Raw genomic sequence first — 18,616 nt, 5'->3', positions numbered from 1 at the left:
CCAACCTCCTGACCCCCCCCATCCGGACCAAATTTAGATCCTGGGGGGACAGGGCCTTCTCCATCGCTGCTCCCACCCTCTGGAACTCGCTACCTCACACCATCAGAGACTCCTCCTCACTCACCACATTCAAAACATCACTCAAGACCCACCTGTTCAACACTGCATTCAACATTTAACCCACAGCATCTAACCCCTGACTATCTCCTCTTCTTCTCCCTCCTTTGTGCTTTGAATATTTCCCTATTGATTCTTCTTTTTTTGCAATTGTCTTTATGTTTTGCTATGCATTATGTTTTGCACTCTGTCAAAGCGTCTTTGGGCTTCCTGAAAAGCGCTATATAAAATAAATGCATTATTATTATATATATATATATATATATATATATATATATATATATATATATATATATATATATATATATATATATATATATATCCACAAACAGCTGATCGCATATGTTACGGATTCGTCACTTCCGTTGTGGTGGTTTTTATCCACTGTAAACATTTCTGATTCCATGTTCTATTATTGTTTTCAAAAGGTTTATTGTTTATGAACTGTTTACAAAAGGTGAAAAAGTTAGTGTTAAAAGAAATCGGAAACCGGATCGGGAACCGGACGATGAAGAGGAAGAGGAGAAAAAGAGGGCAGAGCGAGTGAAGTCGGACAAGAAGCAAAGCTGCTTCTTGGTCTGGAGCGAACGTTGGCGAGCAAGAGTCACGAGTGAACTTTTGGTTTCCCGGGAAAGGGATTCCTGCGACAGAGTGGTTATCGCTGTGACAGATTAACCTGCGTGTCAGGTTTTGCGATCGATTCAGGGGAGAATCATCGTCGTGCCGTTGCACCACGAGACCGGGCCGTCGGCCATTTTGACTCACGCAGGACTTGCGCTTCACTCACGGTTTCGTCTCGTTTCGACCATTTTCACCACCTTCAGACGTCGATCTGGGGTGTGTGTGTGTGACGTGGCTTTTGAGTGGAAAGTCTGCGTGTCGCCGACTGTGAGCTGTGGAACGTCCATACCCGAGGGTGTGATCTCTCAGTCGCCTTGAGGGCGCCTTTGCCTCGCTTTGGCAGCAGGACTGTTCTTGTCATCCGAACGGGATTCTGGTCTTGATTGGACATCGTTCTGGCGATCGCTGGAGTGAATCAACTTTGACTTGAAGCTAGGAATAAGAGACATTGGGGATGTTCTTGTTTCACTCACTTGGAGCACAGTGAGTTATATATTACAAAACTGATGGTACCATCATAGGACATATTGATTGTACTTTTGAATACTATTATTGTTGTACTGTTATTCTTGTGTGATCTTAATACAATATTTGTTTGTGAGTAACAATTGGGGTGGCTTCTCCATTGATCTTTGACCTACAGAATAACACATTTTTCTACCGTGACTCCTCTCGGGGCACGGAGGTACACCGTGACCAGGGGGTCGGGGAGGAGCACGTAACACATATAATTATGTGTCGAAAGTGGCATGATGGCTGCGGAAAGGGACAAGGGAGCGGACATCCCACAATTATACTTTAACACTGGGAAAGATGAGAAACTACGCACTTTGCATCTGCAAAAAATCCAAGAACACTTTGGGGATGACGTCACCAGTGCCCTCATTGGACTACACAGCTTCACCGGGTGTGATTCCGTCAGTGGTTTCTTTGGTAAGGGCAAGAAAAAAGCAGCTAAACTTCTCGTAAAGCACCCTGAATATCTACCAGGATTTCAAGCACTAGGAGAATCATTCATAATTTCTGAGGATACAACATCAGTCCTGGAAGAATTTGTTTGCAATCTCTATGGCGAAAATGGATGCTCCAGTGTGAATTCAGCTCACTATCATATGTTTTCAGTAGCTGCAAGGGCTGAAAATGTGATGCCTCCAAACAGCGATGCTTTGCATAAGCACATTCAGCGGGCAAATTATCAGATAGCCATCTTCAAGCGTAGTTTTGAGCAACATCCGTCAATTCCTTCACCTGTTGGGCATGGTTGGAAGATGGTGGACAATAATCTTGGCATTGACTGGATGGATATGGAGTCTGCTGAGCATAGTATCTTCGAACTCTCCATGTGTTCATTCAAGAAATCTAATTGCAAAGCGAGAGAAGCAAATGACCAGTGTTGCGTATCATTGGGTATTCCGTGTACTGAGTTGTGCATGTGCAAGAAGTGTGAAAATATGGAGCAACACAAAGCAGTTATTGTTGAAGAAGGCTTTCATCTGCAGCTCAATGGAATACTGCTCTCCCCTCTGGGCTGGTGCTCCTGCCTCACACCTAGCTCGTCTTCACGCTGTTGAAACCAAAGCGTTCAGAATCATTGGAATCTCCCGTGATGAAGCTAACTCCAAGGGCCTTTCACTCACTCACCGCAGGCAGGTTGGTGGTCTTTCCGTCTTCTACCGACTATTCTCCGGCCTTTCCACCCCAGCTCTCTCTGGGCTCTGTCCCCCAAATATTCCTACAGGTCGCACAAGACCTGCCTGCAACCCTCTTATGGTTAAACTGCCAAAATGAAGACTCTCTGCTCACCTTCACTCCTCTTTTCTCCCGCCTCTGGAACAAACTCCCTCACTCTCTTCAATCCCACTCCTCCCTCCAGGTCTTTAAAACAGCTGTTCACCACCATCTCTTATCTTCCCCCATCCAAAACCTTGATCTTTTCTACCCCTGCTAATTTCACCCCTAATCCACTTTTTTGAAATACCAACTTCTGTCCTGGAAGTCCTTGTGTTTTATACTTCTCCCAAACCCCCCCCCCCACCCCCTTCCCACGCCTCCTCCCCCCAGGCCCTCTCCCTCCCACGAATCTCCTGGTGTCCCTGCTCTCGGATGTTGTGTTTGTGTGCTTTCCCTTCTCTCCCCATGTTGTCTACCGCTCCCTCTTTTGTGTGTTTTGTTTGTCTGTTTGATTTGTTTGTGAAATAAATGTTAGCTCTTTCACGATCCTCGATTCTGTATTCAAAAAGAAAAAAAAAAAAAAAAAAAGATGCACAGGAAACCGACTATGAAGATGATGAACAATATGATGTTGAAGATTGCTTTGAAAGAGAAGAATTCTTCCTGTGACAAGAATCATTAACTTGACTAAAAGTACTTGAATGATGCTTTACATCAAATTTGGATAAGCTAAAAAAGGCAATGTTTGCCATTTTAAAAAATAGGCCTAAAACAGAAAATGTCAGTGATGAGTTTACTTCTGTGATGGAAATATTATGAAGAAAGTTTTTTTTTTAAAGTTCAGCCATATAAAGCAACATCGACGGATCATTGAGCATTTCATTAATGTGTGGCTTCTTTACTAATCAACAGACCCATTGATTATAATTATAAATTTTGGAAGGAAACCATGTACACATATTTTAGTCAAAACTTAATATTCTACTGTGAATGAAATGTATTTGATTGTGATTTTTAAAGACATTGTAACAACCAAAGAAACATGTGATACATGTAGTAATGGGTTTAGAAATGCTGGGTTGGCACCCTATTCTCAAGATGTTTTCTTGATTTTTCTCAAAAATTAAATGGCCATTTCATGATCCACAGCCTCATCTATTCACTTACTCCAAAAAAGTTGAGTTTTTATATTATCAGAAACCTCGGACTACATAATGTCTGAATGCGTAACCTTTCTTGCAGATTCGGTCGTTTGATAAAAACATTGTCCGATTGGTATTTCTGTCTGAAGGCAGACAGAAATTGCAACACACTGCAGTGGCCTATGAGGCACTTAATTTAACTGTAGTAATTCAAATTCAATGTTTGAATCAACTGAATTTTAGGAAATAAGCCATTTTCCTGGATATCTACTGAACCATACATCAAATATGATGCTAGAATCATGAAATGCACCTTAAAAGCAAATGTTTGGATTTTTAAAAAAGTAGACATGGATCTACATCACTACATGTAATGGGAGGTGATGCAAGGAATTCTAAAATTGAGGTAAATTTTGTAACATATATAGGTCAGGGGGTTTTGAGTTATGGTCCTTGTCAAAATGTTATCCAAACCCCACATGTACATTGACAATTCATAGTCGTACATGACAACGTTTTGTAAACGTAGTCACTCTACATGTATGACGGATCAGGTACATGTATACATTTTGTAAATATTTCATTTATTTTTAACAAGTAGTGATGCCAGATTGTATTTTTTTTTGTGGAGCAATGAGATATTGATGGTCAGATTTCAGATTTTATGGATTTCTGATTTCCAAATTTTACTTCTCTAGTAGATGTACATACAAATGATGAATTGTAAAAACTGTAAAAAAAAGAAGAAAGAATGTTATTCAAGTCATTGATTCATTTATCAATTCAAGTTTATTGATTGACTTTACAGCAAGAAAATCACTCTTCATGTAAACGTATTATACAAATCATGAATTGATTGACTCTATGACAAGAAAATATTAATATTGTAAATGTTAATATAAATACAAATCACAACATGTTCAATTGATACTAGGAGAATTCAATTGTAATGCCGATACATTAGAGCCCTAATTATTCTGTTATACCAGGAAACAATGTTATGCTTTTTTTTAACAACAATCAAAAATTATGTAACTTATATTTGCTTTAGGGACACAATTTGTTGGATTTTACACTTGAATCAGTCCAAATTGTCAAAATATACAACAACATACATGTTTTGACCCAGGTGAGCATGCAGTTTGCTATTGACCGAAGAAATTTGAAAATGCACTTTTTACCAAAACAGAATTTTAACTTTGGAAAAATTATGGCTCTACTATACATGTATGAAAAGATCAAGTTCATGTACAAGACAAGGCACAATTTGCTGTTTTGTATCAGATTTCTTTGATTACTTTTGATGGGGGGGGGGGGGGGCATAAGTTCTAACCACTAATAAAGTTGAGCAATCATCTACCATGTATTAAATTAGCCATGTTTTTATACGCGATATATATGTGAAGTAAAACAATATTTAAATTGTAAAAGTATTTAAAATATAACATTTGATGCAATATATATGTATTGTAAACCAGACCTTATTGGGCATTAGCTTTAAAAAAAAATCATAATTCATTCGCAAAACAGGCTACTGTACATAAAATGTTCCCTGTGGAATCAAACTTTCAAATACAAAGTTTCTCCACATGTTTCCAAACGATGTACGAGTCACAAGCATAGTAACTCCTGAATAAAATACAAAATACCATGTAGATAACTGTCAACCGACGATCTGTTGAGTCTACCGTCATATTTACATCACACAACATTACACTCTACATCAAAATAGTCCAGAACACATTTTATATAAAATTATACCAACTTTGATAGTTCCTTTCTTATCAGGTCATTATTTTTTTTGTGCACATTAGGTTTTTCTAGTACCCAGATGTGTATATTTATAATAAAAATACACCAGTTGCATATTTAATATTTTAAAAATGGTTAAATACATACAGAGCACACAAGTAGAAAAACAACATTTTGGTCTGAAGTGACGATGCATGCCATTAATTCCTTGTTTACCCCCAAAACTTTGAGCCCGCACCCTTTGCGAATGTGCAACTTCTGGATGTGGGATGAGGTATAATAGTGATGACACATACAGACTTGGCATTTAATATGGAATTTTTTTTTTTCTTGACTTGGGTTTACTTTTTTAACTCAGTATATCAATCTGGTGAGTTTCTTTTACACTTTGGTGATTTATTTGTTAAAAGAACCATGTCACTGATTGTCTGTCTCAGCAAGAAGTCAACAACAGGATTATATCACAGGTGGCGGGGCAAAATGTACGGACAGGTGCATTTGACGATTGGCGTCACAGTCGGGTATACAAGGGTTGTTGCGTTCTGTATTAGTGGAAAACAACTGCTGCACATCTCCAAAAGTTATTGCCGCTTCCTCTGGAGATGGTCCGTCAACTCGACAATGCTGTTTGTCATGGAGTGGTGGCTTTACGAAATTACGGCATGAAAGACCGTGCTATTGCTCGGCAGTATGGCATCACTCAAGGACAGGTGTCAAAGATCCTGAAACGAAATGCTCAGAGGGGAGTCGCTACTCCAATACCGAGGCCAGGACATCCCCACAGAACCACAAGGAGGGATGATCGCCAGCTGCACCGGTTAGTCCACAATGGCCGTACCAAGTCAGCTAATCGGCTTAGGGCTGAGTGGCAGCAACTGACAAATGTGCCTGTATCCAGAAGGCTAGTCAACCATCGACTGGTTCAAGCAGGCTATCGTGCCAGGCATCCCCTGAGAAAGCCACGCCTGACCAGACAACACTGCCAGCGCCGATTGCAGTGGGCCAGAGAGCACAGTCAATGGCAGCCAGGACACTGGAATCACGTAATCTTCAGTGACGAGTCTAAATTTCTGATCTAATGTCAATATGGCCACGTCCGAGTGCGCAGACAAGTGCATGAAGCCTACAACAAAGATTGTATAGTGCCAAGAGTCCAAGCTGGAGGTGGTGGGGTGACCGTTTGGGCTGCTTTTCATGCAGGGGGCAAAACTGACCTGGTTGTTCTGAATGGAAACCTGAACCAGTTCAAGTACATGGCCATTCTGGAAGAAACATTGCTTCCATTTGCTTGTGCAGCCTTTCGAGGAAACTTTGTCTTCCAAGATGACAATGCACGGCCTCATCGTGCTCGCATGATCCAAACACTTTCTTGCTGACCATGGTGTAGAGCATATGGAGTGGCCTGCCATGTTCCCGGATATGAATCCGATAGAGAACTTGTGGGCAGAATTAACACGTTAAATCGACCACTCGGACCAGCAGCCTACCTCTGTGTGTGAATTGCAGCAGGCTATTGTCACTGCATGGCAAGCAATTCCTATCCAAACCTTGGCAAATCTCGTGAACAGCATGCCTCAACGTGTACGTGCTCTCCTGAATGCTCGTGGGGGTTACACGAAGTACTGAACTGTAATTTTACTGTCCGTAATCCCAGTCGTAATTTAACTTTTGTTTTTGTTAAAAAATTTTTTGGCTAATGTGCAAAATAAAGAGCTACTTCTGGAAAACGTACAGAAGTTTAACACAGTACTGTCTATGAATTGAGTTCGATATCAGTTTCCATCACTTTCAAGGATCAATTTATTTGTTTCGAAATGTCAAATGTGGTTTTTGTTTCTTTTAAAGGTCACATTAACAAAATCTAGAATAATTTCAACATAATTCCGATGAACTTTTGGTTCTAAGACATATTGAAAAGTAAGTTCACCCCCACAAAAAAATATATTCCATATTAAATGCTAAGTCTGTATATTAGCTTCACTTTAAACCAAATTTCATCTCCCCCCCCCCCCCCCCCCCATGAGTGGACCACAAGAATCATTTTCTAGAGGAATAAGGAAGGCACAGCCCATAGCCTATCGTTGAAAAAAGTGGGGACGGACGGACATCGAGACCGCCATTATTAGTGACCTATCTCCGGAAGGAGATGACCTAAAAAAACTAGTGTATAAATGAAAACAAAGTCAATGTATCATAAAAATTAATTTTTTGATTAATTATTCGTTCCACAGAAACGGAATGCTGAATGCTGAATTATTGTCAGCATTTAGGTAGAACCGTGAGCAATATTGTCTCTAGCACTTCTCCGTGCCCTAATTGCCCAAGCCATAATTGCTCACGGTGATTTATAATCTCTGTTATTTATAAATTTAGCTTAGTTACATGTTTCTCTACAATTGCATGCAATGATAAATCAAGGTTTTCTTCACTTAACAGAATTTAAATTCAGTACTGATCCAGGTGGCTGAAAAAAAAAACGTTTTTTGTGATTATGTCGTAAACGCTTTTTTTGACTTGAGCAAGAATGGCACGAATTGACGATATATATATATATATATATATATATATATATATATATATATATATATATATATATGTATATATATATATGTATATATATATATATGTATGTATATATATATATATATATATATATATATATATATATATATATATATATATATATATATATATATATATATATATATATGTATGTATATAGATATATATATATACCTAAAAAAGGCAAACATTTGTTTGTACGTGTTCTATGCACAGCCACCCACATCTTTTAAGTTACAAGCTCCAAACTTGGTGTACAAATGCAATTTTGAGTGGGGTGTACACTGTACAACTGTACATCGGCTATGTGGCTGTGACCTCACGCGGGGCTGTTGGGGGCCAGGGGGAGGGGGCATAAGTTATCTATGTAAATGTATACCATGTATCGCCACCTTGTGGTGGTGGCAGAGGGTATTATAATTCCTTTTTATACCTGAGCAACGATGAGGTTAAAGCAATCTTTCCACAGGTAAATTTGTCCTCCTCCTCTTTCCCCTTCCTCTCCCTCACCCTACCCCATTGTATTTCCCCTCCCCTGCTTCATCCTACCCCTCCCCTCTCCCTCTCCTCCACCATTGCCCATTGAACTTCCCCTCCCCTGCCTCATCCTACCCCTCCACTCTTACTCCCCTCCACCATTCCCCATTACACTTCCCCTCCCTTCCCTCATATCCTACCCCTCTCCCTCTCCTCCTCTTCCCCTACCTATTCCCCCTCCTCTCCCTCACCCTCCCAACCTTTCACTCCCCTACCTTACCCCTCCACCCTCCCCCCCCCCCCCCCCCAGGAAACGCCGGGTACTCAGCTGCTTGTAAATAAAAATATTGTCAATGTATTTTAAACGACTGAGTTGTTCACAAAAAAAAATGATGCTCATATTATGACATTTCTAACATTCTCAGAGTCTTCAACCGACCGGAATTATTTGTGGTTGTGTACACGGGTGATGTCTGTGGATCTTGTCTGTGGGTCTTGTCTGTGCACATGGGTATTGTCTATGGGTGTTGTCTACGGGTGTTGTCGGTGGATGTGTCATAAAGGAACAATAAGGAAGTCTTGATATGAAGAGGGCTTCACAAGAGAACATCTGATCTGACATTCACGATCTCCACAGGAGTTTAATTAAAGTTATATAAAACTAATTTATTTGGCAGTGTAAGTGGAAAAGACAGTTTCAGCTGTCTAGTTTTCAGCTTTCAGTTGACTAGTTTCAGCCAAGGGCAGACAGGTCGTGTTTTAGAGATAATGCTCTGAATCGTTGTGGTTCATCTGGCATGAAACGTCCAAAGCATTATTCTAAAGACCGAGGAGGGATCCATCGGGTGCTGTTGTGCATTTCATAAAAAACTCGATGTGACCGTTGAGTGTGCTCTCCGATAAAAAGTATCCTGCAAGCGAGTCGATAAATGTTGTGTGAAACCATCAAACTAGTAAATAAACATGCAAATTCAGCATTTCTCCTGCACATTGGATTCACTTTATCGGTTGTTTTTTTCCCCCATTTTCCCAGGAATTTCCATCGTTTTTTGACCAATGAGCAACTTGACCTCAATGAACCTGAATGGAGGTCATAACGAGAGCTGGATCACATCAACCACTTCACCACTTCAAGCAAACGACCCACTTCCCATAATCGTTGCAGTTATTGGGATCTTTCTGGTCATCGCCTCCTGCATCGTCTTTATGGTATGTGTTCGCGAGCGATAGATACCTCGAAAAGGAACAAGTAAAATGAACCGACTGAATGTATTTCAAGCTTCTCCTAATTCGTTTTTACATGTGTGGAGCGTTTTTTATTCACTATCGATTAATTGAACTCATTAGCCCGTCCCATGCGCAGCGTGAGACTGGGTTTTGCAATCACTTCTGTGTGTGTGTGTGTGTGTGTGTGTGTGTGTGTGTGTGTGTGTGTGTGTGTGTGTGTGTGTGTGTGTGTGTGTGTGTGTGTGTCTGTGAGTCAGTCAGTCAGTCAGTCAGTCAGTCAGTCAGTCAGTCATCCAGATTTTACCATTTGAGCTTTTGTCATAAAATTTTCATGAAAGCTTTATTATGATAATACGGAGAAGGCAAATTAATAATTGTCAAAAGGTCAAAGGTCAGCGGCAAATAAAATCATCAATTTTCATCATATTGACCTGGAATTTTAAAACTGCATATTGTGTCACTGAATTGGTTCACCAATCAAAAGCTAGAATCTGATTTTTTTTTTTCGATCAAAAGGTCAAAGGTTGTGTTAAATCGACAATTTTCACCCAATTGACCTGAAATTTTAAGAATTTGCATATTGGGTCACATAATTGGTTCACCAATCATAACCTACTGTCATGGCCAAAAATATTGGCACCCTTGCACTTTTTTCAAATAATGCACCATTTCTTCCAGAAAATTGTTCAAATAAAAAAATATTTTGGTATCCACATATGTTTTTCTTTGGTTTGCAGTGGAACAAACAAAAAATGTGAAAAAAATCAATAAAACTTAGCTTATTCAACACAGAAATCCTAAAATGTCCGGAAAATATTATTGCCACCTTTTAGAAGTTGTTAGCAAAATTATATTTCAAGCAGGTGATTTTCCTTTACTTTGGAATTGAACTCACCTATGGTGAGTTGCAGGTGCCTGTAATATGAAAATCACTCATTTAACCAGTTTGAATAGAGAAAAGGAGTCATTTTGCTGTTTTGTGTCACTGTGTGTACCGCAATGAGCATGGAGAAAAGAAAGAAAACCAGAGAATTGTCTGAGAAGGTCAGACACAAGATTGTAGCCAAGCATCGACAATCTCAAGGATACAAGTCCATCTCCAGAGACCTTGATGTTCCTATATTCAACATACGCAATGTTATCAGGAAGTTTAAGGCCCATGGCACAGTGGCCAACCTCCCTCGACGTGGCTGCAAGAGAACACTTGATCGAAGATTGCAGCGAAGGATTGTTCGAATGGTGGAGAAATACCTCGATCAACTGCCAAACAGATTCAAGCTAAATCTTCAGACACAAGGTACGACAGTTTCAATTCGCACCATCCGTCGCCAAATAAATGAAAGGGGGTTCTATGGTAGTCGACACAGGAGGACCCCACTGCTGAGAAAGCTCGACTGAAGATTGCCAAAACACACCTGAACAAACCAAAATCCTTCTCGGAGAATGTCCTGTGGACAGATGAGACTAAATTAGAGCTTTTGGGTAAAGCACATCATCTCTATTTTTACAGAAAACAAAATGAAGCCTTCAAAGAAAAGAACATGTTCCCTACAGTCAAACATGGAGGAGGTTCAGTGATGTTTGGAGGTTGCTGTGCTGCCTTTGCACTGGGTACCTTGAATGTGTGCATAGCATCATGAAATCAGGAGATTACCAAGGCAATTTGGAGCGCAATGTTCAACCCAGTGTTAGAAAGCTCCGTCGAAGGTAATGGGTCGTGCAGCAGGACAATGACTCCAACACACTTCAAAAAGCACCCAGGAATGGTTCAGGAAAAAACGCTGGAATGTGCTGAAGTGGCTAGCAATGAGTCCAGGATCTAAATCCCATTGAACACCTGTGGGGTGATCTGAAAACAGCAGTTGGGAGAAGAAACCCTTCAAATCTGGGAGAACTGGAGCAGTTTGTCCAAGAATAATGGGCGAAATTTTCAGTATAGAGATGTAGGAACCGAATTCATGACTATAGGAAGCGCTTGACTGCAGTTATTTTGTGCAAAGGCTGTGTTACCAAATATTAAGTCGAGAGTGTCAATAATTTTGTCAATGCCATTTCTTCATATTTTATGATTTAAAAGGATAAATTAAGTTCTGAATGAAAAACAAAGGTTCTGTGATATTAACAGGGAAATGAAGAATTGTGGCGACCAAATACTTTTGTCAATTTAAACTTATTTTAGAAATAATTGTGAGTGATTTGGAAAAAGTGCAAGGGTGCCAATATTTTTGGCCACGACTGTATGTTTTCAGCAATCTTTGTCTGTGAGAACGATATCACAAAAAGTTTATGGACGGATTTGGACGATATTTGGTGGAGAGGTTGGTTGTGATACAAGGACGAATGATTCGATTTTGGTGAAGATTCAGATCCGGATCCGGGTTAGAGAATTTATAAAGTGATTTTTCATCATTGAGAGATACGGCCAAAAAGGATATATATATATATATATATTATATGTGCGTGTGTGTGTATATACAGTCACGTGAAAAAGTAAGTACACCCCATGTAAAGTTTTGACCTTTTCAACATATTTCAACATACAGCTATTTGATCTTCATTTCCACAATATTGATAGATAAAGGTGATATAATATAACAAATATCATGAAACATTTACATTTTGTAGTCCATTGTATAATTTAAATAAACATAAATGCAAATTTCGCATGTGGAAAAAGTAAGTACACCCTTGGCTCCAACAGGTGGTATTGCCCCTTTTGGTAGAAACAACCTCAAGTAGGCGTTTCTTATAACTGTCTACCAGTCTCTGACATCGACTGGGAGAAATTTTTGCCCACTCCTCCATGCAGAATTCTTTCTGCTGTGCGATGTTTGAGGGGTTTCTTGCATGCACAGCTCGTTTCAAATCCCCCCACAACATCTCGATGGGATTTAGATCCGGGCTTTGACTTGGCCATTCCAAAACCCTCCATTTCTTTCTTTTCAGCCTTTCCTTGGTGGATTTACTGGAATGTGTAGGGTCATGCTGCAAGGTCCACCTTAGGTTGAGCTTCAACTCTCCGACAGATGGCCTCACATTATCCTCAAGCACCCTCTGGTACAATGAAGAATTCATAGTGGATTCTATGATGGTGAGCTCCCCAGGCCCTGATGCAGCAAAGCTTCCCCAAATCATAATATTTCCACCACCATGTTTTACAGTTGGTATCAGGTTCTTGTCGTCAAATGCTGTCTGGTTTTCGCCAAACATGTCTTCTGGTACTGTAGCCAAATAGCTCTACCTTTGACTCATCTGTCCAGAGCACATTGTTCCAGAAGTGCTGGTCTTTGCCTCGGTGTTCATTGGCAAACTTTAGTCTAGCCCTGATGTTCTTTCTGGACAGCAAAGGTTTCCTCCTGGCACACCTCACAAGTAGATCAAATTTGTGCAGCCTCTTTCTAATGGTAGACTCGTGCACTTTGACATCAACAGTGGCAAGAGCGACCTGCAGATCCCGTGATGACATTCTGGGGTTCTGAGAGACTTCTTTCAGCATCTTGCGGTCTGCTCTCAGGCTGAACTTGGTGGGGCGGCCTGGCTTGAACAAGTAGGCAGTTGTTTGGAATCTTCTCCACTTGTAGATTATCTTCCAGACAGTTGAATGATTGATTTCAAATTGTTTGGAGATCTTTTAAAATCCCTTCCCAGACTCGTAGGCATCTATAACCTTCTTTCTGAAGGCCTCAGAAAGCTCTTTTGATCTCGGCATGATGACGACGCACACTTCAACAACAAAGAGCAAACCAAACTAAATGTCTGAGGTTTAAATAAGACAGGTTCCTCCAAGATCCTCTCTAACGATGTTCTAATCATTTGCACCTGAGCTGGTGCACCTGATTGTAATTTTAGGTATTTCAAGTAGTGATAAATGTAGGGGTGTACTTACTTTTTCCACATGCGAAATTTGCATTTATGTTTATTTAAATTATACAATGGACTACAAAATGTAAATGTTTCATGATATTTTTTATATTATATCACCTTTATCTATCAATATTGTTGAAATGAAGATCAAATAGTTGTATGTTGAAATATGTTGAAAAAGTCAAAACTTTACATGAGGTGTACTTACTTTTTCACGTGACTGTATATATGTGTATATATACACTACATGGGCAAAAGTATGTGGACACCTGAACATCACACCCATATGTGCTCGTCAAACATGTCATTCTAAAATCATGGCCATTAATATGGAGTTGGTCCCCCCCTTTGCTGCTATAACAGCCTCTACTCTTCTGGGAAGGCTTTCCACTAGATGTCGGAACATTGCTGAGGGGATTTGATTTCATTCAGCCACAAGAGCAATAGTGAGGTTGGGCACTGATGTTGGGCGATTCGTCCTGGTTCGCAGCCCAATCCATCCCAAAGGTGTTCGATGGGATTGATGTCAGAGCTCTGTGCAGGCCAGTCAAGTTCTTCCACACTGATCTGGACAACCATTTCTGTATGGATTTCGCTTTGTGCACGGGGGCATCGCCATGCTGAAACAGGAAAGGGCCTTCCCCAAACTGTTGCCACAAAGTTGGAAGCACACAATCGTCTAGAATGTCATTGTATGCTGTAGTGTTGAGATTTCCCTTCACTGGAACTAAGGGGCTGAGCCCGAACCATGAAAAACAGCCCCAGACCATTATTCCTCCTCCTCCAAACTTTACAGTTGGCACTATGCATTCGGGCAGATTGCGTTCTCCTGGTATCCGCCAAATCCAGATTTGTCCGATGGACTGCCAGATGGTGAAGCATGATTAATCACTCCAGATAACGCATTTCCACTGCTCCAGAGCCAAATGGCGAGGAGCTTTGCAACACTCCAGCCGACGCTTGGCATTGGGCATGATGATCTTAGGCTTGTGCGCGGTTGCTCGGCCATGTAAACCCATTTCATGAAGCCCCTGACAAACAGTTGTTGAACTGACGTTGCTTCCAGAGGCAGTTTGAAACTCGTTAGTGAGTGTTGCAACCGAGGACAGACGATTTTTACGTGCTATGCGCTTCAGCACTCGGCGGTCCCGTTCTGTGAGCTTTTGTGGCCTCTCACTTCGTGGCTGAGCTGTTGTTGTTCCTCGACATTTCCACTTCACGATAACAGCACTTACAGTTGACCCCGGGCAGCTCTAGCAGGGCAGAAATTTGATGAACTGACTTGTTGGAAAGGCGGCATCCTATGAACGTGCCACGTTGAAAGTCACTGAGCTCTTCAGTACGGCCCATTTTACCTGCCAATGTTTGTCTATGGAGATTGCATGGCTGTGTGCTTGATTATATATACCTGACAGCAATGGGTGTGGCTGAAACAGCCGAATCCACTAATTAGAAGTGATATCCGCATCCCATGTGGTGTGTGTGTATATATATATATATATATATATATATATATTGCCGAGATTATATGCTTGTGTTGTCTTAGAGTTCCCTCCCTGTATTGGGGATCGATTGTGGTTTAAAGCATTATTTTATCTAATTAATCGTTCAAGTGGAAGTAATTAATAAAGTCAGTACATCATTTACTACATATGCAAACATTAAATATTGTATGTATACCCCCTTCTACACTGCCAGTAGAGTAGTTTGAAGACTAGCTTCCATGGGTATGGGACAATACGACCACAACCAATCAAAAGGATGTAAAAGCCTTTATGCAAAAAGGACTTTTGTGGCTTGTGGAATGAGGTGGGAGGACAGAGCCATATCTCTAAAGTTGCTGGGGATTCCATCTAATTACGTCACCAATATAAGTGATCACTTCTAGGTCAGGTCTATAAATTGCACACAGAGTTGAATCCAGGCATGATAAACATAACTAGAGAACCTTTGATTTTCTTTACCCCTAAATCAGAATCAGACATTTCACAAAAACAGGTTTGGTTATGGTGTAGTGTGCGGAGGGACAAATTCAACGTCTGCTCTTGGGTTGGGTTGAAGTGTTTAATTGGGGAGACCAATAAATCAAAGCAATTACAAAAAAACCGGCAGCAAGTATAAAAGAAACACAATTATATAAGTAACAGCACAAGAATGCGACAGAGGGCGGGTGGATGTAAGGCACAAATTACTTTATCTATTTAAAGGTAAGGATCTCTGTCCGCCCGGTATGAGTGAGAATAGTAGGAACTCGTGTAAGAAGGCAAGGATGGAACAAGAAGTCAGAGAAAGAGGAAAGTCTCGTCAGAAATCAGAACCAACCCTGATTTATTGTGACTTTACTCCGGAATTCCTGCACAAATCATCCACTCGGCCAAAGGTCTATTCAACTCTTGTCAGCACAGATGGTGGTAAGCATTGTGTAGTGGTGTCCTTGTCCTAAGATCAAACAACATTACTTTGTCTCTCCTCCCAGACTCTATGTCTCCTCTGTATTATTGCATTTCCTACTGTCCCCTTTAGTGTACATATCTAACCTCAGCTTATAAAGACTATAATTCCTTAATTCTTATAGTTATAAGTACTATTCACCTTCATATGATTTAATATAGAGCTTAAATGCATGTATAGTTTTAGACTCATTGTTTACAAGCAATCAGCACTATTTCCTGTTTATTTAATAGTGAGCTCTCGAGCGTCGACACACCAGCGTTCAAAGTGCCCGGCATTTCCTGCTTGGAGCACAGCAAGTGGCCTTGTAAAACATATAACCACTTGTGGCATTCTCCAACAACTCAAATTTAATTCAACTCCTGCTTGAACAATTACTTTGGACTTCAATTAAAATTGCTTCCACAAGTGTAATACCTCAAGACTTACTAGGAGTTGAGAATATGCCTTGTTGATTGTGGCTATTGATGGCGATGGATGATATTCTCCAGGCCATCTGGTCTTCGAAAAACTTGTACACAACACACAAATAAACCGTTTGGGGCTAAAGGTCACAACCTCCGAAAGCATCGACTCTGCCAGTGTTGGTGACCATGCGCTCGTTCGATTTGCAGGCAAGAAGAGCTACAGGCATTATGTAGACAAAATCAATAGTGTTGACCATAGCACCACTATTACACTCATGGAGCCTTCTTTCATGGGGCTAGTAAAGAGGTCAAGGGCGCACAACTATGTCTTCATTTTCCCTGAAAAAGAAGATCTGTGTTGTCACGTGATTGAAGATATTGTACTGAAACTGCCAGAATCAGTTCAAGGAGTCACTAATAGAACAGCGAAAACATTCACCTTTGATACTGACACCCTCAAACAATATATCTTCGAATAGGCATGCTGCAAATTCTGGTAAATGTCAACTCTATGGATGGTAGTTATCTTTTTTTTATCACTAAAGCTAAAATAAAATTATGTCAGCATTTGCCAATTTTATGACTTTTAGCCTCTATGCCCCCTGTCCCCTAATGTTATTATGTTCCTCCGCATAATTTTCATCATTCTCATACTTACCATTCTTGTTTCCATCCAGGCATTGTGCCGCCCCCGAGGGCTGGACATGGTGAGGCACAGCCGAGACCCTCTTCCCCATGACCCTACGAACAGCAGTGAACCCCAGCTTACCATTTGGCAACGTCTGGGATCCATACGCTATTCCTTTAGCTCTATACATCAGCAGCAACACCGGTCGCGAGGGAAGTGTACTGATATGGCCGTAGGGATGCACCAAGACACTGACCAGGAATTCAGGATGAAGGAGCAGGCCTCTGCATGAAAGTGTCTGTTCTGGAAACTATTTCTGATGAGAGTGTGACAGTAACTTTGGAGAAGATGGCATCGTTAGTTGCATTGTATAAGAAAGATGTATTCCGTTATAAAATCACAATCCATTTGTACAATCTGCCAGATTGGTGCTTCGCGGGCAGGCCATTGCATCACGCAGTGTGGTGTCTCCCTAATGGGGGTACCATGTGCTAACATTATTCGGTGGATGTTAAGGATCATACAGTGTCTTTTGCACAGATTAGGCAAGTTAGTTCCGGCAACATGAAGAAATCCCAAATTCCTGACTACCGCTGGAAATGGAAAGGCAAACCACTTAGTGTAATCCTTACAGTGGAACTACTTTGGCAGTACTGAACCTATCTTCGGGGGGAGAGAGAAAGATGGAGTGGGGGGTTGAGATATATATATATATAAAATGTGAATCAGCTTGCTTAAGGATAATGTGAGGCACCGAATCATATATTATTGATTTATTGGACAGACTTTTGCATAACCATAGTATCAGCCCAGCATGAAATATACAATATTGCATTTTGGGAATGGTCAGGGAAGAAAGGCTGGCTCTTGTTGATTAAATAGGATGCAATAGTTTGGCTCGGTAAGATAATTTAGACCAGACAAAAAGTGAGTAATAAGCACACTTATACACAGAGGAATGACTTTTCAGTCGGAGAGAGAAGAGACCCGGAGAATTATTACAGCTTCCAGTGTCCTCCAAAAATTAGAACGGGAGAGGGAGAGACAACCATTCAAATTTGAACTCTCATACAGTGACCTGAAACATCATTTTTTTAAGAAACAGAGACATGTGTGCACTAAAGTATTCATGATGTCTAAATGCATCAGCCTCTGATTCATGAGTGTATGTCTGTAATGGGAGCAGATGGAAAGACAAAATAATAGGTAGACCCCTCGTAGAGACCAATGACATGCGGGACATCTACAATATAGGAGACTTTCTACATGATCTGTGCATGATGTTAGCTCTCAAGTTAGACATTCATGTTGTGCCCTTGCACTCAAGGATCCTTATTCCCACCAAATGCTAACAATCCTAACTATATGATCTACATAATTATTTCAATACATAGAATAGGATAATGGAGAGTCAGTTAAAATAACTCCTAATGGAAAATAAAACGATTTGTGGATTTACTTCGATTTTAGGATTCTGTACCATGGTGTGGAAATGCTCTCCGGAGACAGACAAGGCTTGACAAGTATAAAGCACAGCAATTGAGGACACACCTGATACCTTCCCCCAAATCCCGTTCTCCTTCCTGCGTACTTAGAGTTGCTCTGCCTTTAACAGCTGCTCACAGCAGCATCACCCAGCATGAAGTAACATTTCTGGTGAAAATGAATACCGAGAATTGCTTCGCGTTTACGACAGA

General features: G+C 40.6%; 1 protein-coding gene across 1 annotated transcript in view; it reads left to right on the top strand.

Moving 5' to 3' along the window:
• Positions 1 to 18,383, top strand: part of C4H10orf105 (chromosome 4 C10orf105 homolog) — a 67,909-nt gene extending 49,526 nt beyond the window's left edge. Inside the window, exons 2-3 of the mRNA XM_068114911.2 lie at positions 9,376 to 9,551; positions 16,969 to 18,383. Of these exons, the coding sequence (XP_067971012.1) occupies positions 9,399 to 9,551; positions 16,969 to 17,211 (396 nt within the window). The 5' untranslated portion in view covers positions 9,376 to 9,398 and the 3' untranslated portion in view covers positions 17,212 to 18,383. The remainder of the gene's footprint in view (positions 1 to 9,375; positions 9,552 to 16,968) is intronic.
• The last annotated feature ends 233 nt before the right edge of the window (positions 18,384 to 18,616 follow it).

Source organism: Myxine glutinosa, chromosome 4 (genome assembly GCF_964187855.1).
Source record: "Myxine glutinosa chromosome 4, kmMyxGlut1.1, whole genome shotgun sequence".
NCBI lineage: Eukaryota > Metazoa > Chordata > Myxini > Myxiniformes > Myxinidae > Myxine > Myxine glutinosa.
This window is presented reverse-complemented; position numbering and strand designations above follow the sequence as displayed.